The following is a 16644-nucleotide window of genomic DNA, read 5'->3' as shown; positions in this document are numbered from 1 at the left end:
TCTGGTAAGAAAAGGGCAGGTACTAACAGGTGGCATGGCTTTGGAGTTCTGCTCCCCCGGCCCGTGCTTTCCCAAACAGACTTGCAGAGCCGGGATCTGAAGTGTTCTCACCAGGAGAAACTCTGAAAAACAACACAGCGAGGTGGCAGGTGGTAGCACTCAAGCGCGAGTGCGAAGGACACGGGCCTTGTGAGTGATGTGGCTTCGTCTCTCAGAGCAGAGCAAAAAGAACAGGGAGAAGGGCAGTTGGAACCAAGTGCTCATGTGCAGAGGAAAAGGTTTGCCCCTGCAAATCCATGTAAAGTCACACGGATCTAAGAGATCTGAGCCAGGTTTTGATGAAAGAGCTTTGATTTTCATGGGCACCCAAGGAACTCTGGGGACTGGGCCAGAGTGACAGCGTCCACTCTGTCCAAGGTCCGGTGCTCATGGAGGTGTCTTGTCCTCTCAAGCGTTCCCTACTCTTTCTCAGCAGCCACTCATGGCTTCCACATCTGGGCAAAGCCTTCTGGAACCCATGTTTATTTCCTGCCTTGGGACTTTGAGATTGGACCATTTCTCAAGATAATTTAGTCAGAGGGTCCATCTGGAAGGCGGTTCTGGATTATCGAGTCTCTCTCTTTCACGTCACAAATGAGAAAACTGAGGGCCAGGGCTGGGAGTGTTGAGGTAAGGCTGGCAGTACCCATGGTTCCAGGGTACAGGGTCTGTGAGGAAGTCCCTGTGGCCCCTCTCAGGCTTGGACAGCTTCTCCCAGGAATTCCCGGCTCCATCCTGCCCGGTCCCCCTCCAGGCTCTTCTGGGCAGCTTCATGGCCTGCAGCGTGGCTTCCTGGCTACCAACCGAGTGGCCAGCCCTTGCAGTATCCGTGGTTTCTGCCAGCGCCTGGCCTGGAGCCCTTCCTACAGGCCCTGCTCCTCAGAGCAGCTGCCTGCTCGCTGAGCGCCCACTCTGCTCCCGGGCTCAGCTCTGGGGGTCAGTGTTCTCACCGCCATTTCACGAGGAAAGAAACTGAGGCTCCAGAGCGCCCTTCAGTGCTGGGCTCTAGGGGGCATCACGGGCGGAGTTGCTGAGCTAGGAGTTAAATCTCATTAAGGTTTGTCGTTCTCGAATTTGGACCTGAGAAGTGGACTGGGAGGGGGGCAGTACTGTGACCCTGCGGGGGCAGGATGAGGGCCCCCCATGAGGAGGATTTGGGAGGCAAAGCTGTGGTTCCGGCGAGCCCCCGCCTCCAGCAGCCCACCGGGCTCTCGCTGAAAATGACAACTCCAGCCAGAACCGGCGCGCGCGCCTACGACACAGCCATTCATGCTTTAGGTGCGCATTCCCCTTAATTGCCAAGCCTCCCAGTTAACGTGGGTTGCAGTGTCTGGTGCTGGGTTATTTTCTCGTATTTTTCCGACCCCTCCCCGCCCTCCTCCCCGCTCCCCCCCGCCCCGCGCCGAGTTTACTATTTCGGAGAGACACTAGCTCTGTCATCGTGTTTGTCTTGCTCCCTCCCCACCCTCAGCCGAGGAAAACCAAAAAGCAACAGCTGGCGGCGGATGCGAGCGCCCTGGCCGGTCTCCGCGGCGGCGGTCTCCTGTTGCTTCTCCAAGCGGCCTGCCCCTTGAATCCCGCCCGCACCCAGGAGCAGCGGCGGCGCGCTCGAGGGGCGGGCAGCGCCGGGCGAGGAGAAGGGGGTCCGCGCGACGACGCTACCCGGAGGCCGGCAGACGGTGACACCGCGGTCCCCGGAGCCCAGCCCCGGCCGAGCCCCCGCCCACCACTCCCCACCCCTGCGGGACGCGGCGCTCCAGCCCGCCCCCACCCTTCCCAGCAGGGGAGGCGGGAAAAACAGCGAAAGCCTCGCCCACTGCCCTCCCCCAGCCTCGCCACTCCCAGGCTCCTCCGGACTCCACTCATCCTCCTGGGATTGTCTCGGAGGGGACACGCCGCGCAGGTAAGCGGCTGCAGAGGTGGCGAAGTTGGGTTCCTCTAACGAGGAGGGAGAGGGGCTGGGGTGGGGACCGATCGCGCGGCGCCAGGATGCTGCCAGGGTAGGTTTGTTTCGGTGGGTGTGAGCGGTTCTCGCCAGGCACGCAGCTAGGGCAGCAGAGACCCGGTAGGAGATGGAAACCCAAAGAGGAGGTGGGCGTCGGAAGAGAAGAGGGGCCGCCGACGGGGGAGACAGGCCGTGGCGGTGGGGTGAAGCTGTTCGGACAAGGCGTTTGCTGCTACCTGGAGCTTGGGGCTGTGGTTTTGGGAGAGGGGGAAAGGGCTGCTCTCCTCTTACCAGGGCGGTGTAGTTTTCCCTTTGTTACTTGGAAGCTGTGGACACTTGAGTGTGCGGTTGTGAAGACGAGGGGAGGTGGCTGGCTATGAGTGTGCACACATGAGCCATGAAAAATGGGACTTGCTGATTTGGCGCTTGGAGGACGGGGGAGCTGGGGCTGGGCAGTGGGCACCGGGAGGAGGGGCAGGTAAAAAAAAGGGCTGGCGTTCCAGGGCATGGTTCATGAGAGTGCATTAGTGTTCCTCTCCTCTTCTCTAACCCGTCCTGGCTTCTTCCAGCGGGGTGGGGGTTGGGGTGGGCCTGGTCCCCCGGCCCCATCCCCTCCTTTCCTGGTACCCTGCCCTCTTTCCCCAGCAAGGCTGGCCTTGGCACAGCCTTCCCCATTGTGTCTTTTGGGCTTCCTTGCCTAGTTGGAAGGGGCTCCTGGCACTTGCTTCTGGGCTCTTACAAGTGGTGGCTGGTAGAGGAAGCACCGAGGGTGGGAGCAGGGAGCAGGCATGCTGGAGAATGGGCCTGGCCAGGCCCTCGCTGCCCACATCCAGCCTCGGGTTGTGGCTTCCAGGGCTTCTCCCCGCCAATGTGGCCTCTTTCTCCACTTCCTTTGTCTTCTTGGCATCGTGCTCTCTGCCTAGGCCCAGATTTCCAGGTTTGGAGATGGATCAGTGGGCAGCCCATGTCTTCTGTGGAAGGGCCCCCACTCTGGGGTCCCAGGGCCCTCATCGTGTGTATGTGCTGATGTCTATATCTGTTTCTGCTTTGGCCTTTTTCACGTGACCTGCCCAGTAGTTGCCATGGAAACCCCTTTTCAATTCTCAGCCTCCCTCCTTTTCTGCCCATTCCTCACCTCCATATCTCCTCCCCTCCCCCCAACATGGTTGCCTAGATACTGATTACCCCTGACTTCTCTGGGTAGGAGACCCTGAAATGCTAGCTCCCACCTCACACTGATGTCGCCCCTAGCCACTCCAGCTCCCCCAACACACAGTACACATCACAAACACACCCCAAACATGCACGCTCACCACACCACCCACATACTCAGACACACACCTGCTTGCCACACACACTGCATAAACACACAGCACACACATATATTATATCACATGTACACCATGTACACACTAAATACACCATGCATGTACCAAACCACCGCACACAACCCACAAGGCTACACATACACCTGTCATTGAACTGTGTGCGCTTTCACACAGACCAGCAATAACATATACCATTGCTTTCCTTCTCTCTCTCTCTCTCTCTCTCTCTCTCTCTCTCTCACACACACACACACACACACACACACACACACACACACACACACACACACACACACGAGTACTTCTGAACAGGTCTCCAGCTGGAAGAGAGCGCGATTTCTGCCTCATCCAGCTCCTTGGAGGAGCGTGTAGGGGAAGGCTGAGAAAGGCTAGGAGGAAGCATCTCCCTGAGAACTCTGCAGAAGATGGGGGGAGATGCCCTTCCAGACTCCCTCAGAGGGGAGCCCCTCTCCTGGGTGCTAGATGCAAGAGGCTGGGCATGGACCAGAATGTAAATCTCTCCCCACTGCTTCCTACCTGCCTTTACCCTAAGAAAGCCTGAGGCTCCTGGCCCCTCTTAGGAATCTCAGTTCTGCCCCTGAGCCTTCCTGCCTAACACAGGATCAGGCAGCTCCAAGATCTGCTGAGGCTCTGAACCTCTGCAAAGGAAGGAGGAAAGGTGTGACTGTGTTAGGAGAGCAGGGGAGGGCAGGGAGAGAAGACAAAGCCTTGAGGATTGGGAGGAGGAGGAGCCAGCAAGAGAGGAGCCAGGTGTATTTAGAAAGTATTTAGGGTGTATTTAGGGTGATGATGGGCGGGGAAGGAGTGTCCAGGCTGCCCTCTATCCCCCAGGGACACTTTCCTGCTTTCTTCTTGGCTCCTCCAAGCACATCTGTGTGTCTTGGGACAGGAAGGCAGTTTGCCAAGGGCTCCTGGATGGCTAGAGCTTGCCCAAGACCTGTAGCTTCTCTCTGGGTCTGGTGATAGACTCTGGAGGCCAGGGTCTCCTTTCTGGCCACCTTGTGAACTTTGGACTGACTTGGGCCCCACTTCATTCAACTATTCAGTGAATTGCTTTAAGTACCTACTGTGTGTTCATTGCCAGGATCACGAGGAAGAGAGTCCCTGACCTCAGAATCCTAGATTTCTCAGAGCCAGAAGGGGGACATCCAGTCGGGACATCATGCAAATGGGAAAACTGAGGCTTGGAGGTCACACACTCCACTGTGGCTGAGGCCTCTGACTCTTCAGCCAGGATTTGTGACCCCCTCCCCACACACACACACACATACACTTCCTGTCGCACATCACTTGCTTCACTTGCCTTTTTTTCTTTGTTGCCACCAATCCTCTGGGGACTACCATGTCCCTTCAAAGTGTGGGTGCCCTAGTGGATGGGGAGCCTGCTTCATTATGTTTTCTTGGAGAATGTGGCCAGGAGAGGAGGGAGCAGAGGCAGTTCCCTAGACCCTGGAAACTCCCCGCAGCCATAGGGAAGCCAGAGCATTGGATCCTGTAAGTCAGAGCCTGGCCCCTGGCCCCGTTGGGCCTCGCTGGCAGCCATCTGGATGGCAGACTGTGTCAGGCAGCCCCCAGGACTCATTGTTTAACAAATCACTCACCAGCTTCTGCCTGAGCACCTGAGGAGGCAGACCAGTCACGAGAGGCCCTGGCCCTGCCTGCAGCATAAAGGAGGAGAGCCTGGGGGTGCAGACCGAGGTGTAGTCCTGGCTGTGCTCCAGGGGGCATTGCATTCATATCCCAGATAGCCCTTCAAACTGGGTTTCTGGTGGTAGTCAGGAATGGCTTAGACTGATCTCCAGCAACTGAAAGCCTCCACGATTTTATCTTTTTTAGTTTTTGGCCACACCACGCAGCATGCTAGATCTCAGTTCCTTGATCACAGATCGAACCCAAAAGCCTCCACGATTTTAGGCCTTTGTTTCCTCATCTGCCTGTAGATGGGTCAGATTTCATGATTTCTAAGGCATTTGTTTTCCTCCCAGTTTTTGTAGCCTGTACAGTCTTTCAAAAGATCCCTTTTCTCTCCAGGTGCCAAACTGTGCTTATAATTTTATAACACAGGGTTGTAGCTGAGTGGAGCAGGGAAGGGGGTGGTCTTTAGTCACCCCTGAGAAGGCTCCCTTTTCAACCTGTGAAGACAGGAGATGCTCAAGAATCCGAGACCAAGTTCTTATCTCCCAGGCTGCAGCCCCTGACCCTCCTGGACACCATGTCCACTTGGTCTGTTTTGCTAGGATAACACCCGGGGCCTGGTGGAGTCTTGGGAGATGTGGTCTCTGGAGGGATGAGCCAGATTGATTTTGAGTCTATGAATCCTCGGACAGAGAGCCTTGGGGCAACTGGAGAGCGTGACAGGAGGCACTGGTCAGGGCTGTCTGTCTCTGATGAGAAGCAGAATATCTCTGGCTGAAACAAAACCTTGGATCCAATTTGGCAGCATCTTCTCTGCCCTGGAATGGGAAGTGGGAGGGGAGACTCTGACCTGGGAAAGTATGAAGTCAGCCTGGAGGCCACACAGGAACACACTTGTTACAAAGACGCACGGGGGATCGGGAGGCTCAGGAGGGGCGCTGGGGCCCAGGGGACCAGGCTGGGGCCGTGGGAATGTGGCTGCTCAGCTCAGAAGCTCTGATTTGGGGCCAGGGATGAGGGAGGATCTAGTTAGAATGACAGTGACCCTCACATGGCTGGAGGGCAAAGCCAGTCCTCGGGAGGGGGCCAGAAGCAAGGTCTTAACGTCATACGTACATCCCTTTAACAGTTGTTAAGTGAGTCCCTTCCCTATGCCAGGCTCTGTGGGCTTTCCAGGACCTAGAGCCCTCTGAGATGATGGTTTCATTTCTCTGAGCGCTCCTGCCCGGTTCCTCCGTTTCTCCCTGGCTGACCTTACCCCACCTCCCACCCAGAAGGACCCCCCCCCAACCTCCATCTTCAACAAGCAGGGCCCCCGCACTCGCTCATGTGTGGCTCACACTTGCACTCTCTCTCCCCTTCTCACTCATACATAATATCCATACCTGACACACAGGCGTGAGCTCACAGGTTCCCTGCACCCTCTCACCTCGCCCAGCTGCAGTCTCTCACCCAGACCATGGTGATGGGCTCTCTCTCCTTCCACTTTCTCAGCCCTCTTGCTTTTATTACCACTGATCTGTGGGCCAGTATTCCAACCTCTCCGTGCCTGTTAGTGGGGACAGGTGCCTGGCTCTGGCCCTCGAAGCTCTCTGGGTCCTGGCCGCAGCTATCGCACCAGGCACCTTCTCCATGTGATCATCCCGAGCCTTGGACTTCCTACCCTCTGCCTCTGCTCAGGCCCTAGCAGGAATGAACCCTTACTTCGGCCTGCAGAGCAGGGGATGGTCGCCTTTGGAGATGCACAGACTTGGGATCTAATCTGGCTGCTGACGCTTCCTAGCTTGCTTAACTCTTCTAAGCCTTAGTTTCCTTATCTGTCAAATGGGCATGAGAATTGAGCAGGGCTAAGTTACGTCAAGTGCTTCTTTGTGCCTAGCATATAGAACACACTTGCTGGATATTAATTGCTATAATAATAATAGTACTAACACATTGTTATTGTTATTAGAATTTCTTTCAATTTTTTAGGACTTCTCAGGTGGCGCTAGTGGTAAAGAACCCATCTGCCAGTGTAGGAGACATAAGAGACGAGGGTTCGATGCCTGGGTCAGGAAGATCCCCTGGAGAAGGGAATGGCTACCCACTCCAGTATTCTTGCCTGGAGAACCCAATGGACAGAGGAGCCTGGTGGGGCTACAGTAGTCCATAGGGTCTCAGAGGGTTGGACACAACTGAAGCGACTTAGCACTCATTATCGTTACAGTGTTCTTTGAGGCCCCTCTCCAGTGCTCATTCTTTAAGATAGCTTTTCCTATTTCTTATCAGAGAAGGCAATGGCACCCCACTTCAGTACTCTTGCCTGGAAAATCCCATGGATGGAGGAGCCTGGTGGGCTGCAGTCCATGGGGTTGCTAAGAGTCGGACACGACTGAGCGACTTCACTTTCACTTTTCACTTGCATGCATTGGAGAAGGAAATGGCAACCCACTCCAGTGTTCTTGCCTGGAGAATCCCAGGGACGGCGGAGCCTGGTGGGCTGCCGTCTATGGGGTCTCGCAGAGTCGGACGCGACTGAAGCGACTTAGCAGCAGCAGCAGCAGCAGAGAAGGAAATGGCAACCCACTCCAGTACTCTTGCCTGGAAAATTCCATGGACGGAGGAGCCTGGTAAGCTACAGTCCATGCAATTGCAGAGTCTGCACATTTCTTAGTAAACAGACAAACTTTCCTCTTCCTGGTACCCCTGAAATGCTCTGTTGCTTCTTCCCTTAAAGGCTACTCCCACTGGGCCAGCACTTAGCTACTTATGGCCATGCCTGCTCCCCACACCCTCTCCTGCTTCTTCAAAGGCAAAGTCCGTTTTTTCCCCAGATGGGGGTGGGGGGGGGGTGGCGGGAGCATGGTGTCAGACGTGGAGCAAGCCCAGTGAGCATCTGTGAATTGAACATATGTGGGAAAAAGTCCTCATGCACCAGGGCATGTTGAAATCCCACTTGCCCCTCCAGGCTGTCTCCTGCCTATCACTCGCCCCCCAGGTGCACACCACACACACCTAAAGTGTACATTCCTTTTTGCCCATGGGTCATCTCAGTTTGTCCTGTTCCTTTGGTAGAGTTTGAAAACTAGGAGTTTGACCTCATTGGAGGTCTGGGGGGGGCTTCCCAGGTGGCGCTAGTGGTGAAGAATCCTCTTACCAATTCAGAAGATGCAAGAGATGTGGGTTCGATCCCTGGGTTGGGAAGATCTCCTGGAGGAGGCTATGGCAACCCACTCCAGTATTCTTGCCTGGAAAATTCCATGTGCAGAGGAGCCTGGCTGGCTACTGTCCATGGGCCCGTAAAGAGTTGGACACAACTGAGTGACTGAGCACAGCTCAGGAGGTCTGGGAAGTGCTTAAGGACTGAAGGCAGTGGAGGGAAGCTGATTCATCATAGTGTTTTGGTGACTGGGATTTGATGGAGACCTGGAGAGTGGGCGGGAGGAAATGAGGGGAAGGGAGCACTGAAAAATTTTAAAAATTCCTTTAAAATTCCACACAGATCCTTGAGTTGTTTTGAGCTTAGGTTGGATTTGACTTAAAACGATAATGGTGCTGAACGCCTGATCCTTCAGTCATTGGCATTAACTGAGCAGCCACTCTGCAAAGTGTTGGAGATTCAGAGAATGCCTAGAAGGTGCCTCCCTTCTACAGAGCTACAGAGCTCATAGTCTGATGGACGGGACCTGGACAGAAGCGTGGGCCTTGGCTCTGTGGGGATTGGGGCAATGAGGCATGTAACAGGAAGGAGGAGACAGTACTTTCCTGAAGCTGAGACAAACAAGGTCAGGTAAACCTCCATGCAGGCAAGTGACCAGGTTCGGCAGGTTTCCAAGTATACGGGCCCATAGGTCAGGGATCATCCCATGTCATTTCCACCACCAGGCAAGTCAGTGTGAGCACAGACAAAGTGCCCTGTGGGCTCAACTGCCCACCCAGAGCTGTGCTCTCAAGGCAGTGGGCTGTTGGGCAGAGAGAGTGGAAGGAGCCAGTCAAGCGGCCTCATCCTGCGGTCTGCCTGTGAGCAGGGTCTCACGGGCCTGGCTCCTGGGCCTCTTGGCCTGGCAGCTGCTCTGAGTTTCTGTTTCTGCTGCTGGGACTGTTTGGCCTCTCTTGAATGGTCCTTTGTCAGCAGGCGTGGGGACGTGATTCCATGGCTGGCCTGACTCACTCGCTCATGCCCGCCCGGTTTGTCAGGGCCCTGGCCTGGGGCTTCTGTGCACCTCGGCCCACCATCCTGACTCCCTGGAACTGGACTGAGGTCCCCTCAGGGGCAGGGGCGTGGGCCCCCGGGCTGGCAGGCAGCAGTGAGTCCTGCTCCCTGACTCACTCCGCACAGCTTGTGTCCTGGGCCTGTGGCAGGGTCAGCCGCACAATGCTGCCCCGTGTTCCTGCCTCTGGGGGCTGTCAGAGGAAGCCACGGGGTGACGGCTGGCCTGGCGCTGCCAAGACTGTCATATCTGGTGGTGACGGGGGGCTGGGGGTAGCAGCAAGGCCTCACGACCCTGCTGGTGGGCCAGCTTGGGGTCTTTCCAAGGGAGTCTTTTTAGAAACCAGGCCTGAGGCTGTGGTTTGTGAGTCCAGTGTGTCACTTCTAAGAGAGGGCTTTATTTCTTTTCGTGGTTGGCTCTTTTCCTTTTCCTCAGAAGTAATTCCACATTAAAGATAAAGGTGCCTCCTTGTTCAAACAGCTCTCTGTGCTTGATAAAGGGATTCTGTCCCTCCTACTCCCCCTGCGCAACTGGGCTGGATTGGGCCTGGGCTTGAGGACTGGGAAGAGCTCTGCACCATGGAGGCCAGTAGGCCCAACCTGCAGCCTCCCAGCTGTTGGGGGGTGCCCTCCTCCATGACGGAAGGATGGTGGGGCAGACCTATAGTTGGGGTTTCTCAAGGAGACCCTGTCAGGCCTGAGGGGCCTGGGAGGAAGGGGCCACCCTGGTGGGTGTCAGCTGCGGCGATTTGGGCCAGAGACCCCTGCCCTGCTTGTCAGCTGTCCATCTGCCTCAGGGCAGTGCAGGAATTCAGTAAAGTGACTACAGCCACCGTGGGCCCCTCAGCCTATTAGAATATCACCACTCTCTGCTCTCTCCTCAGTCCCAGGCTTTGACTTCTCTATGCTCTTCAGCCCTTCTCTGGAATTTTGTAGTTAGGCTATTAAACGGAATACTTGATGTTTAATGCTTGTTTGATGAGCATTTAACATGCAAATCAAGGGAAGACGTTGCATTTTCCTCTGGAGCCCACAGATCCATCCGTGACCTCTAGTTGGACCCAAAGCAGTTGTTTTAAAAGGCAGCTTTAAAAGCCGTTGCTGGGCTTTTGGCTTTGTGGTTCTGAACCATAGAAGCCCAGCCCCTATTACAGAAGCATCGGGCACCACCAGCAGGGCATAGGGCTCCACGCTGCTTGCCAGGAAGGTGACCAGACCTGGGCTTGATGGGGGTTGGGGAGCTGTTTGTTTTTTTTTAACAGAATTAAAAATTTATTAAATTGTTTTTAATAGACTTTTTAAAGAAAAAATTTAGATTTATAGAAAAACTGAACAGCTAGTACAGAGAGTTCCAACACAAGCCGCCTGCACATTTTTCTGATTACTGTCTTACCGTAGTGTGGTATATTTGTTACAATTGATGAAATAATGTTGATATATTGTTATTAGCTAAAGACCATCTTTATTCAGGTTTCTTTAGTTTTCCCCTAATGTCCTTTTTCTATTCCACAATCTCTTCCAGATAGCCACATTCCATTTAGTTGTTATGTCTGCTCAGGCTCTTCTTGGCTGTAACATTTTCTTAGACTTGTCTTGTTTTTGATGACCTTGAGAGTTTTGAGGAGGACTGGTCAGATGTAGATATACCCTTCAATGGGGATTTATCTGATGCTTTTTTTGGCTTACGGCTTTGGTGGAGGGAGATCACAGAGGTAAAGTGTAAGTTTCATCACACCAAATCAAGGGTGTATACCATCAGCATGATTTATCCCTGCTGATACTGACAGGGAGGGCTAGGCTTCCAGTCCCTTTCAGCACTTCCACTTCTGCACAATTCCAAAGCCTGGTGATGGGAGCTGTGCTCTTTCCCCTCCTCAAGACAAACATCAGTCTGTCAACCAGCACTCGGTGGCTGTCTGCACCACCCCAGCTCTTACAAGTCATGGGGTAACAGAGAGCTTCCAGCCAGGAGAACCTTGTTAAAAGACAGCGTAAACCAGAATGTGTTGTGTGGTAAGTCAGTGCTAATGACAGATCACAGGTGCTCTTTGAGTCTGGAGGAAGAAGCCTACAATTCAGTTCGTGGGCTGGAGTGGCAGTTGGACAAAGACAGCGTTTCTCAGCCTTGGCTGCATGTTAGAATGAGTGTGTGTTGTGTGCTCAGTCGCTTCAGTCATGTCCGACTCCTTGTGACCCTATGGACTGTTGCCTACCAGGCTCCTCAGTCCATGGGATTCTCCAGGCAAGAATACTGGAGTGGGGAGACATGCCCTCCTATGGGGGATCGTCCCGATGCAGGGACCAAACCCAAGTCTCCTGCATTGCAGGTGGATTCTTTACCACTGAGCCACTGGGGAAGCCCTAGAATGAGTGAGGGATTCTAAAAATGACTCATGCCTTGGTCACACCCCCAGAGTTTAGAATTTGGTGGGACTTAGTTGATTCCCTGGAGAAGGCAATGGCAACCCACTCCAGTACTCTTGCCTGGCAAATCCCATGGATGGAGGAGCCTGGTAGGCTGCAGTCCATGGGGTCGCTAGGAGTTGGACATGACTGAGTGACTTCACTTTCACTTTCATGCATTGGAGAAGGAAATGGCAACACACTCCAGTGTTCTTGCCTGGAGAATCCCAGGGATGGGGGAGCCTGGTGGGCTGCCGTCTATGGGGTCGCACAGAGTCGGACACGACTGAAGTGACTTAGCAGCAGCAGCAGTTGATCCCCATTATGATTATTATTATTATGCAAAAGCTCTACATGTGATCCTAAGATGCAGGATTGAGAACTGGACTACACAGGGAAAGGAAGGCCGTGCTCAGTGGAGGGAAGAGATACTCAGTGGCTTGGAGCTCGATACAATGTGGTGGGGGATGGGAGTAGATCATCTTAGCTGAAAGTACTGGGAGGAAATACTAGAAGGGTAGAAAAGAGATAGAGGTATTTATATGCCAGGCTAAAAAGTTTTGATTTTTTTAAAAAGTAATTAGGGTATGGAAACACCATGAATACACTGGAGTTTGGTAGAGAAGTGATCAGCATACACATTCGGTGTATTAAATCATACAGTCCAATTAATGTCCAAGACAGATTATAGGGAGAGGGTGAAAGATAGGTGCAGCTACTACAGTGTTAGGCTTCCCAGGTGGCGCTAGTGGTAAAGAATCCTCCTGCCAATGGAGACCTAAGAGACGTGTGTTCGAAACCTGGGTCAAGAAGATCCCTTGGAGGAGGGCATGGCAACCCACTCCAGTATTCTTGCCTGGAGAATCCCATGGACAGAGGATCCTGGCGGGCTATAGTCCATGGGGTCGCAGAGTCGGACATGACTGAAGCGACTGAGCACGCGGACACTACTGTATTATGCAGGGTACCGCAACAGCCCAGGGGAGCAGTGGTGAGGGTCTAAACTACAGCGAGCAGTGGAAAAGAAACTTACAGAGGTCCTGCAGGAGTGAGCACGGCTAGGACTTTGCCACAGATAGGACGTGGTGTTCTGGAGGCGGGGAGCAAACCCTGTGACCTCAGTGAGACTGTAAGCTCGACGAGGCAGGGACTCTGTTGCTGCAGCTCCCCCAGTGATGACTGAGGTCCTTGGCAACAGGAGGCCATCAGTACCTGTTGTTAATTTGGTTCCTGGAAGAATAACGTTACCATTCTTTCCAAAATTACTCCTCATTCCAAAATTAATCTTCTTTTCTCCACCAATTTCTCCACCTAAATGCAGGCAGATCTCAGCTGTTTGGAAATCAACCTAATTCAATAACTTGGGCTGAGATGTAAATAACTGTTAGGATTGAAGTATTTACCTTTCAAACAAAACGTTTGGTGGAATTAAGAACTCTCTTCTTGGGAGAATGTTGCGGGTGTGGATATATTTTTGAGTAGGGACTGTCTTTATTTCAGTTCTACACCTTAATCTAATTTTGAGCCAGACCAGAAAAAAATGGGAGGGGGGTCTGCAGCTTGGCAACCTGCTCTGAAAGGCTGTCAGTTGCTGGGCTGGTAGTTCTGTTGGCATGCCCTGTGAGCCTGGCTCCAATGGCCAGGACCTCCTACAACCCGTCTGGGATACTGTCTTGCTTCCTGCATAGATGCAGATGTTCTGCTGGGCAGAGAGCAGCAGGGTGCCCAGCAGGTACTGTGGGGAGGCTTGGGAGGGAGAGAAGGCAGCCCGTTCTGGTGTGAAGCTCAGCTGAGAGTGAGTGACAGGAAGACCTGTGAACAGCTGGGGTCCAGTGATGGCTGACGGATGAGCCAGCCCTCCTGCCTCCTAAGGGGCTCCGGGGTCCCAGCCTTCACATCAGTCATAGTGGACAGAACAGAGCCGGGCAGGAAACTGTGAAAGGGGAAGAAAATGACATCATCGGTGTCAACGTTAAAGCTGTTGAATTTTATCTGGGTTATTCTCTTGTCCTCTTTTTTCTCCCCTGGGCTGGGTCAGACCACTTCCATCCAATGAGCCCTGCTTGGTCTCAAGTCAAGGTCAGCATTTTTATTTCCCTTAGCGTCCATGCATTGCTGCACCTGCCAGGGAGGCAGCGAGGAAGAGTGGAAAAAGCCTAGGACGCGGCATCCACAGAATTAGGGGCCGATGCCAGCTGTGCCATTGTTAGCTGCGGGGCCTTGGACAAGTAACGTAACTCTGAGCCTCACCTTCTCGAATCTGTAAAAGGGCCCTGATATCCAACATCTCCTGCATCTGTGATGTTCCTTTGAGCTGATGCTTGTGAAGTTGTCTGGTAAGTCAGGCGTCTTACAGATGTTTGATGTTAGGGGCATCACCACCATCACTGTGATCATCCCCTTCAGCCATCATGGGCAGGGAGGAGGGTGGGTGGATCACACACAACACAGTTGGTCCCCCTTTGTCTTACGACTGCCACAGGTACACTCGAGGGTCTGAGGCTGAAGGACAGGAGTCTCTGGTCCGATAGACCTTACTCCAATCTCCCTTAAACCCAGAAGGCAGGAGGACCAGGGTGTCCTGGGCACAGCATCCCAGTCTTGCAGAGGTCTGCCTGGCACCCACCCAACCCCGGGAGTCTCAGGCCCCAGGCCTCCTAGGGAGAAACCCTGAAGGGGCCCCTTGCGGGAGGCAGTGGCTTCTCCTGGGAGGCCTCTGGGTTAGGAAGAAGACTAGGCGTGCTCACCGTGGGGTGTGGCACCTGAGGTCCACCAGGGCTAAGCCTCAGGCCCCTGGCCGCGGCCCAGCAGGCTGCTGGGACAGCAGAGGCCCTGTGTCTCCTGTTGGGCAGCCGCCCTGCAGCCAGAGCGGGATGTGAACTGGCTTCTCCCAGGAGCTGCAGCTGCCTGCTGACCCTTCTCTCCACACCCCACCTGGGCACATTTTCCTTCCCCTGCTCTTTGGAGCACTGGTGTGACTGGGAAAGGCAGGGCGTGGTGAAGGCTCCGGGGGAGCCAAGGATGGAGGCCCAGCTGGGGGCTCATGGGGAGGAAGACAGTGCGGAGCCTTGTGTGATGTTTCTCCAAAGTAGATTTCTCAGCAGTCTCCAACCTCTCCTTGCTTTGCCACCTTGTCCATCCCTTGTTCAGTCTCTATCAGGAGCGCTGTTTCTTTGTTGTTCAGTCGCTAAGTCGTGTCTGACTCCGTGACCCCATGGACTGCAGCACGCCAGGCTTCCCTGTCCTTCACTATCTCCCGGAGTTTGCTCAAGTTCGTGTCCATTGAGTTGGGGATGCCATCCCACCGTCTTACCTTCTGTTGCTCCTCTCCTTGGGCAGCCTCCATTCTGTCCCGGAGCCTCTTCCTTTTCGCTTTGCCTGCCTCTCTTGCACTTCTCTTTGGGCCCCCTCCCCTGGTCAGCTTCTCTTCTCTGGGATTTCTTTCCTTTTCTGTCTCATGTCCTCTGTCTCGTTTCTGGGTCTCTGGGTAGGGGGGGCTCCCGCACTTGGGACTGGGAGGCTACGTCACCCGCCTCAGCTGCCCCAGGCAGATCTGTGCTCCTCACGCCACCTGTCGGCGGCCCTGGGTAATGCAGCCTGTTTTTCTGGAGGAAGAAGAGGGCAGTGGCCCCCGGAGGCCTTTTGATTCTGTTAAGTGGGGGTCTGCCTGCTTCTGCTGTGGACCGAGACCTGTCCCCGCCCCTGTTGTGGGGACGCTGGAGACTTCCAGGGGTGGAGGGAAGTGAAAGGAGGCCACTGGGGCCTTTTCCCCAGCTCTGTTCTCTGTTTCTCTTCCCCATTTCCCAAGAGAAGCTAGAAAATCAAGGCGGAAGCTGAGGAAGGAGGTGGGGGAATGATGATATTAATAGTATCAGCAGTTGATACTTTAAAAACACTTGCTATTCACCAGGCAGAGACTTCCTGCTGTGACATGGTATCCCTTCATTGCAAATGATCCAAACCATTGCATCTGGTTGAGACAAGGCAGGTAGCCTGTGGGACCGGCCAGAGCACACCTGGCCGGGACCTCTCCCCATCTCTTCTCCCTGCTTCTCTCTCCTGCCAGCTCTTCCCTGGTGAGTTGCTGCCTGACTTCTCCGCACCAGATTCCCCCACCGCCACATCTCACACCTTGGCTGCTATGAACCCTCCTCTATTGTTTCCAGACTATGTGACAACCCCTGAGGGACACTGAAGTTTCAAACCCAGTCCTTATAGCAACAAGGGAGTGGGTGCGATTGGCAGCCTCCAGTAGACCTTCAAGGTTGGAGTTGGGGAGGAGCTGCTTACTCTCCAAAAGGAGATGCCAAAGGGACGGATGTAGGCGAATGATAACTGCTTATGCACAGAGGCTAGTTCATCTAATCCTCACAGCTCCTGAGATTCCTGTTTTACAGTTTCAGAAGCAAAGACTCCAAGAGGTAGAGTGACTTGTTTGAGACCCCAAAGCCACTGAGTAGCAGAGAGGCAGGATGGTGGAGAGATTCAGAGCAGGAGCCAGATTGATTGGGTTTAAATCCAGGCTCTGCTACCTTCTGGCTCTAGGACTTTAGACAAGTTGCTTATTCTTTCTGGTCTCAGTTTCTCCTTCTGTATAATGAGGATAATCATAAATGGAGCCATTTCCTAGAACTACCATAAGGATTGAATGAGTACATATAAACCACTTAGAACAGCACTTGGCATGCCATGAATGCCTAATAGCTGTTAGGTATTGTTATCACAGAGCTTTACAGTTTACAAAGGCCCTTCACGTATATTACCTCACTTGACTTTTATAATAGCCTTGGAAAGTGGGCAGCAGGGTTGGCTGATCCTCCAGATCCCTCCATGCTGTGCTGTCAACTCTGACCTAAACAGCTGCACAAATTCCATACTCTATTACCAAAAAAACCACCCTCTCCAGTGAACAACTCTATCCACAAGGGAATAGAAATTCTCTCTTGGGTGTGAGCTGGCAGACACTGAATTCCACTGTGTCTTTCTGTCAGGGGTGTGTATGAGGCCAGCGATGTTAGGACTTGGTTGGTAAATGTTTACCCAGAGGCGGGAGCCCCCTCTTTGCAGAGTTCATCTGATTCTCT

General features: G+C 53.8%; 1 protein-coding gene across 3 annotated transcripts in view; it reads left to right on the top strand.

Moving 5' to 3' along the window:
* The first annotated feature begins 1903 nt into the window (after window positions 1-1903).
* Window positions 1904-16644, top strand: part of FXYD6 (FXYD domain containing ion transport regulator 6) — a 36609-nt gene continuing 21868 nt past the window's right edge. Inside the window, exons 1-2 of one of the 3 annotated variants that reach the window (XM_086339438.1) lie at window positions 1904-1942; window positions 13663-13896. In XM_086339438.1, coding sequence (XP_086195564.1) covers window positions 13878-13896 — 19 coding nt within the window. In that variant the 5' untranslated portion in view covers window positions 1904-1942; window positions 13663-13877. Of the gene's footprint in view, window positions 7578-13662; window positions 13897-16644 lie in introns of all 3 variants that reach the window. The other 2 variants (XM_086339439.1, XM_086339436.1) reach the window with 2 other exon arrangements.

This window comes from Bos grunniens, chromosome 15, assembly GCF_055505025.1.
Source record: "Bos grunniens cultivar Pamir isolate PY7600 chromosome 15, Bosgru_T2T1.0, whole genome shotgun sequence".
Taxonomy (NCBI): domain Eukaryota; kingdom Metazoa; phylum Chordata; class Mammalia; order Artiodactyla; family Bovidae; genus Bos; species Bos grunniens.
The sequence above is the reverse complement of the archived record's forward strand: the minus strand, read 5'-3'. Positions and strand labels throughout refer to the sequence as shown.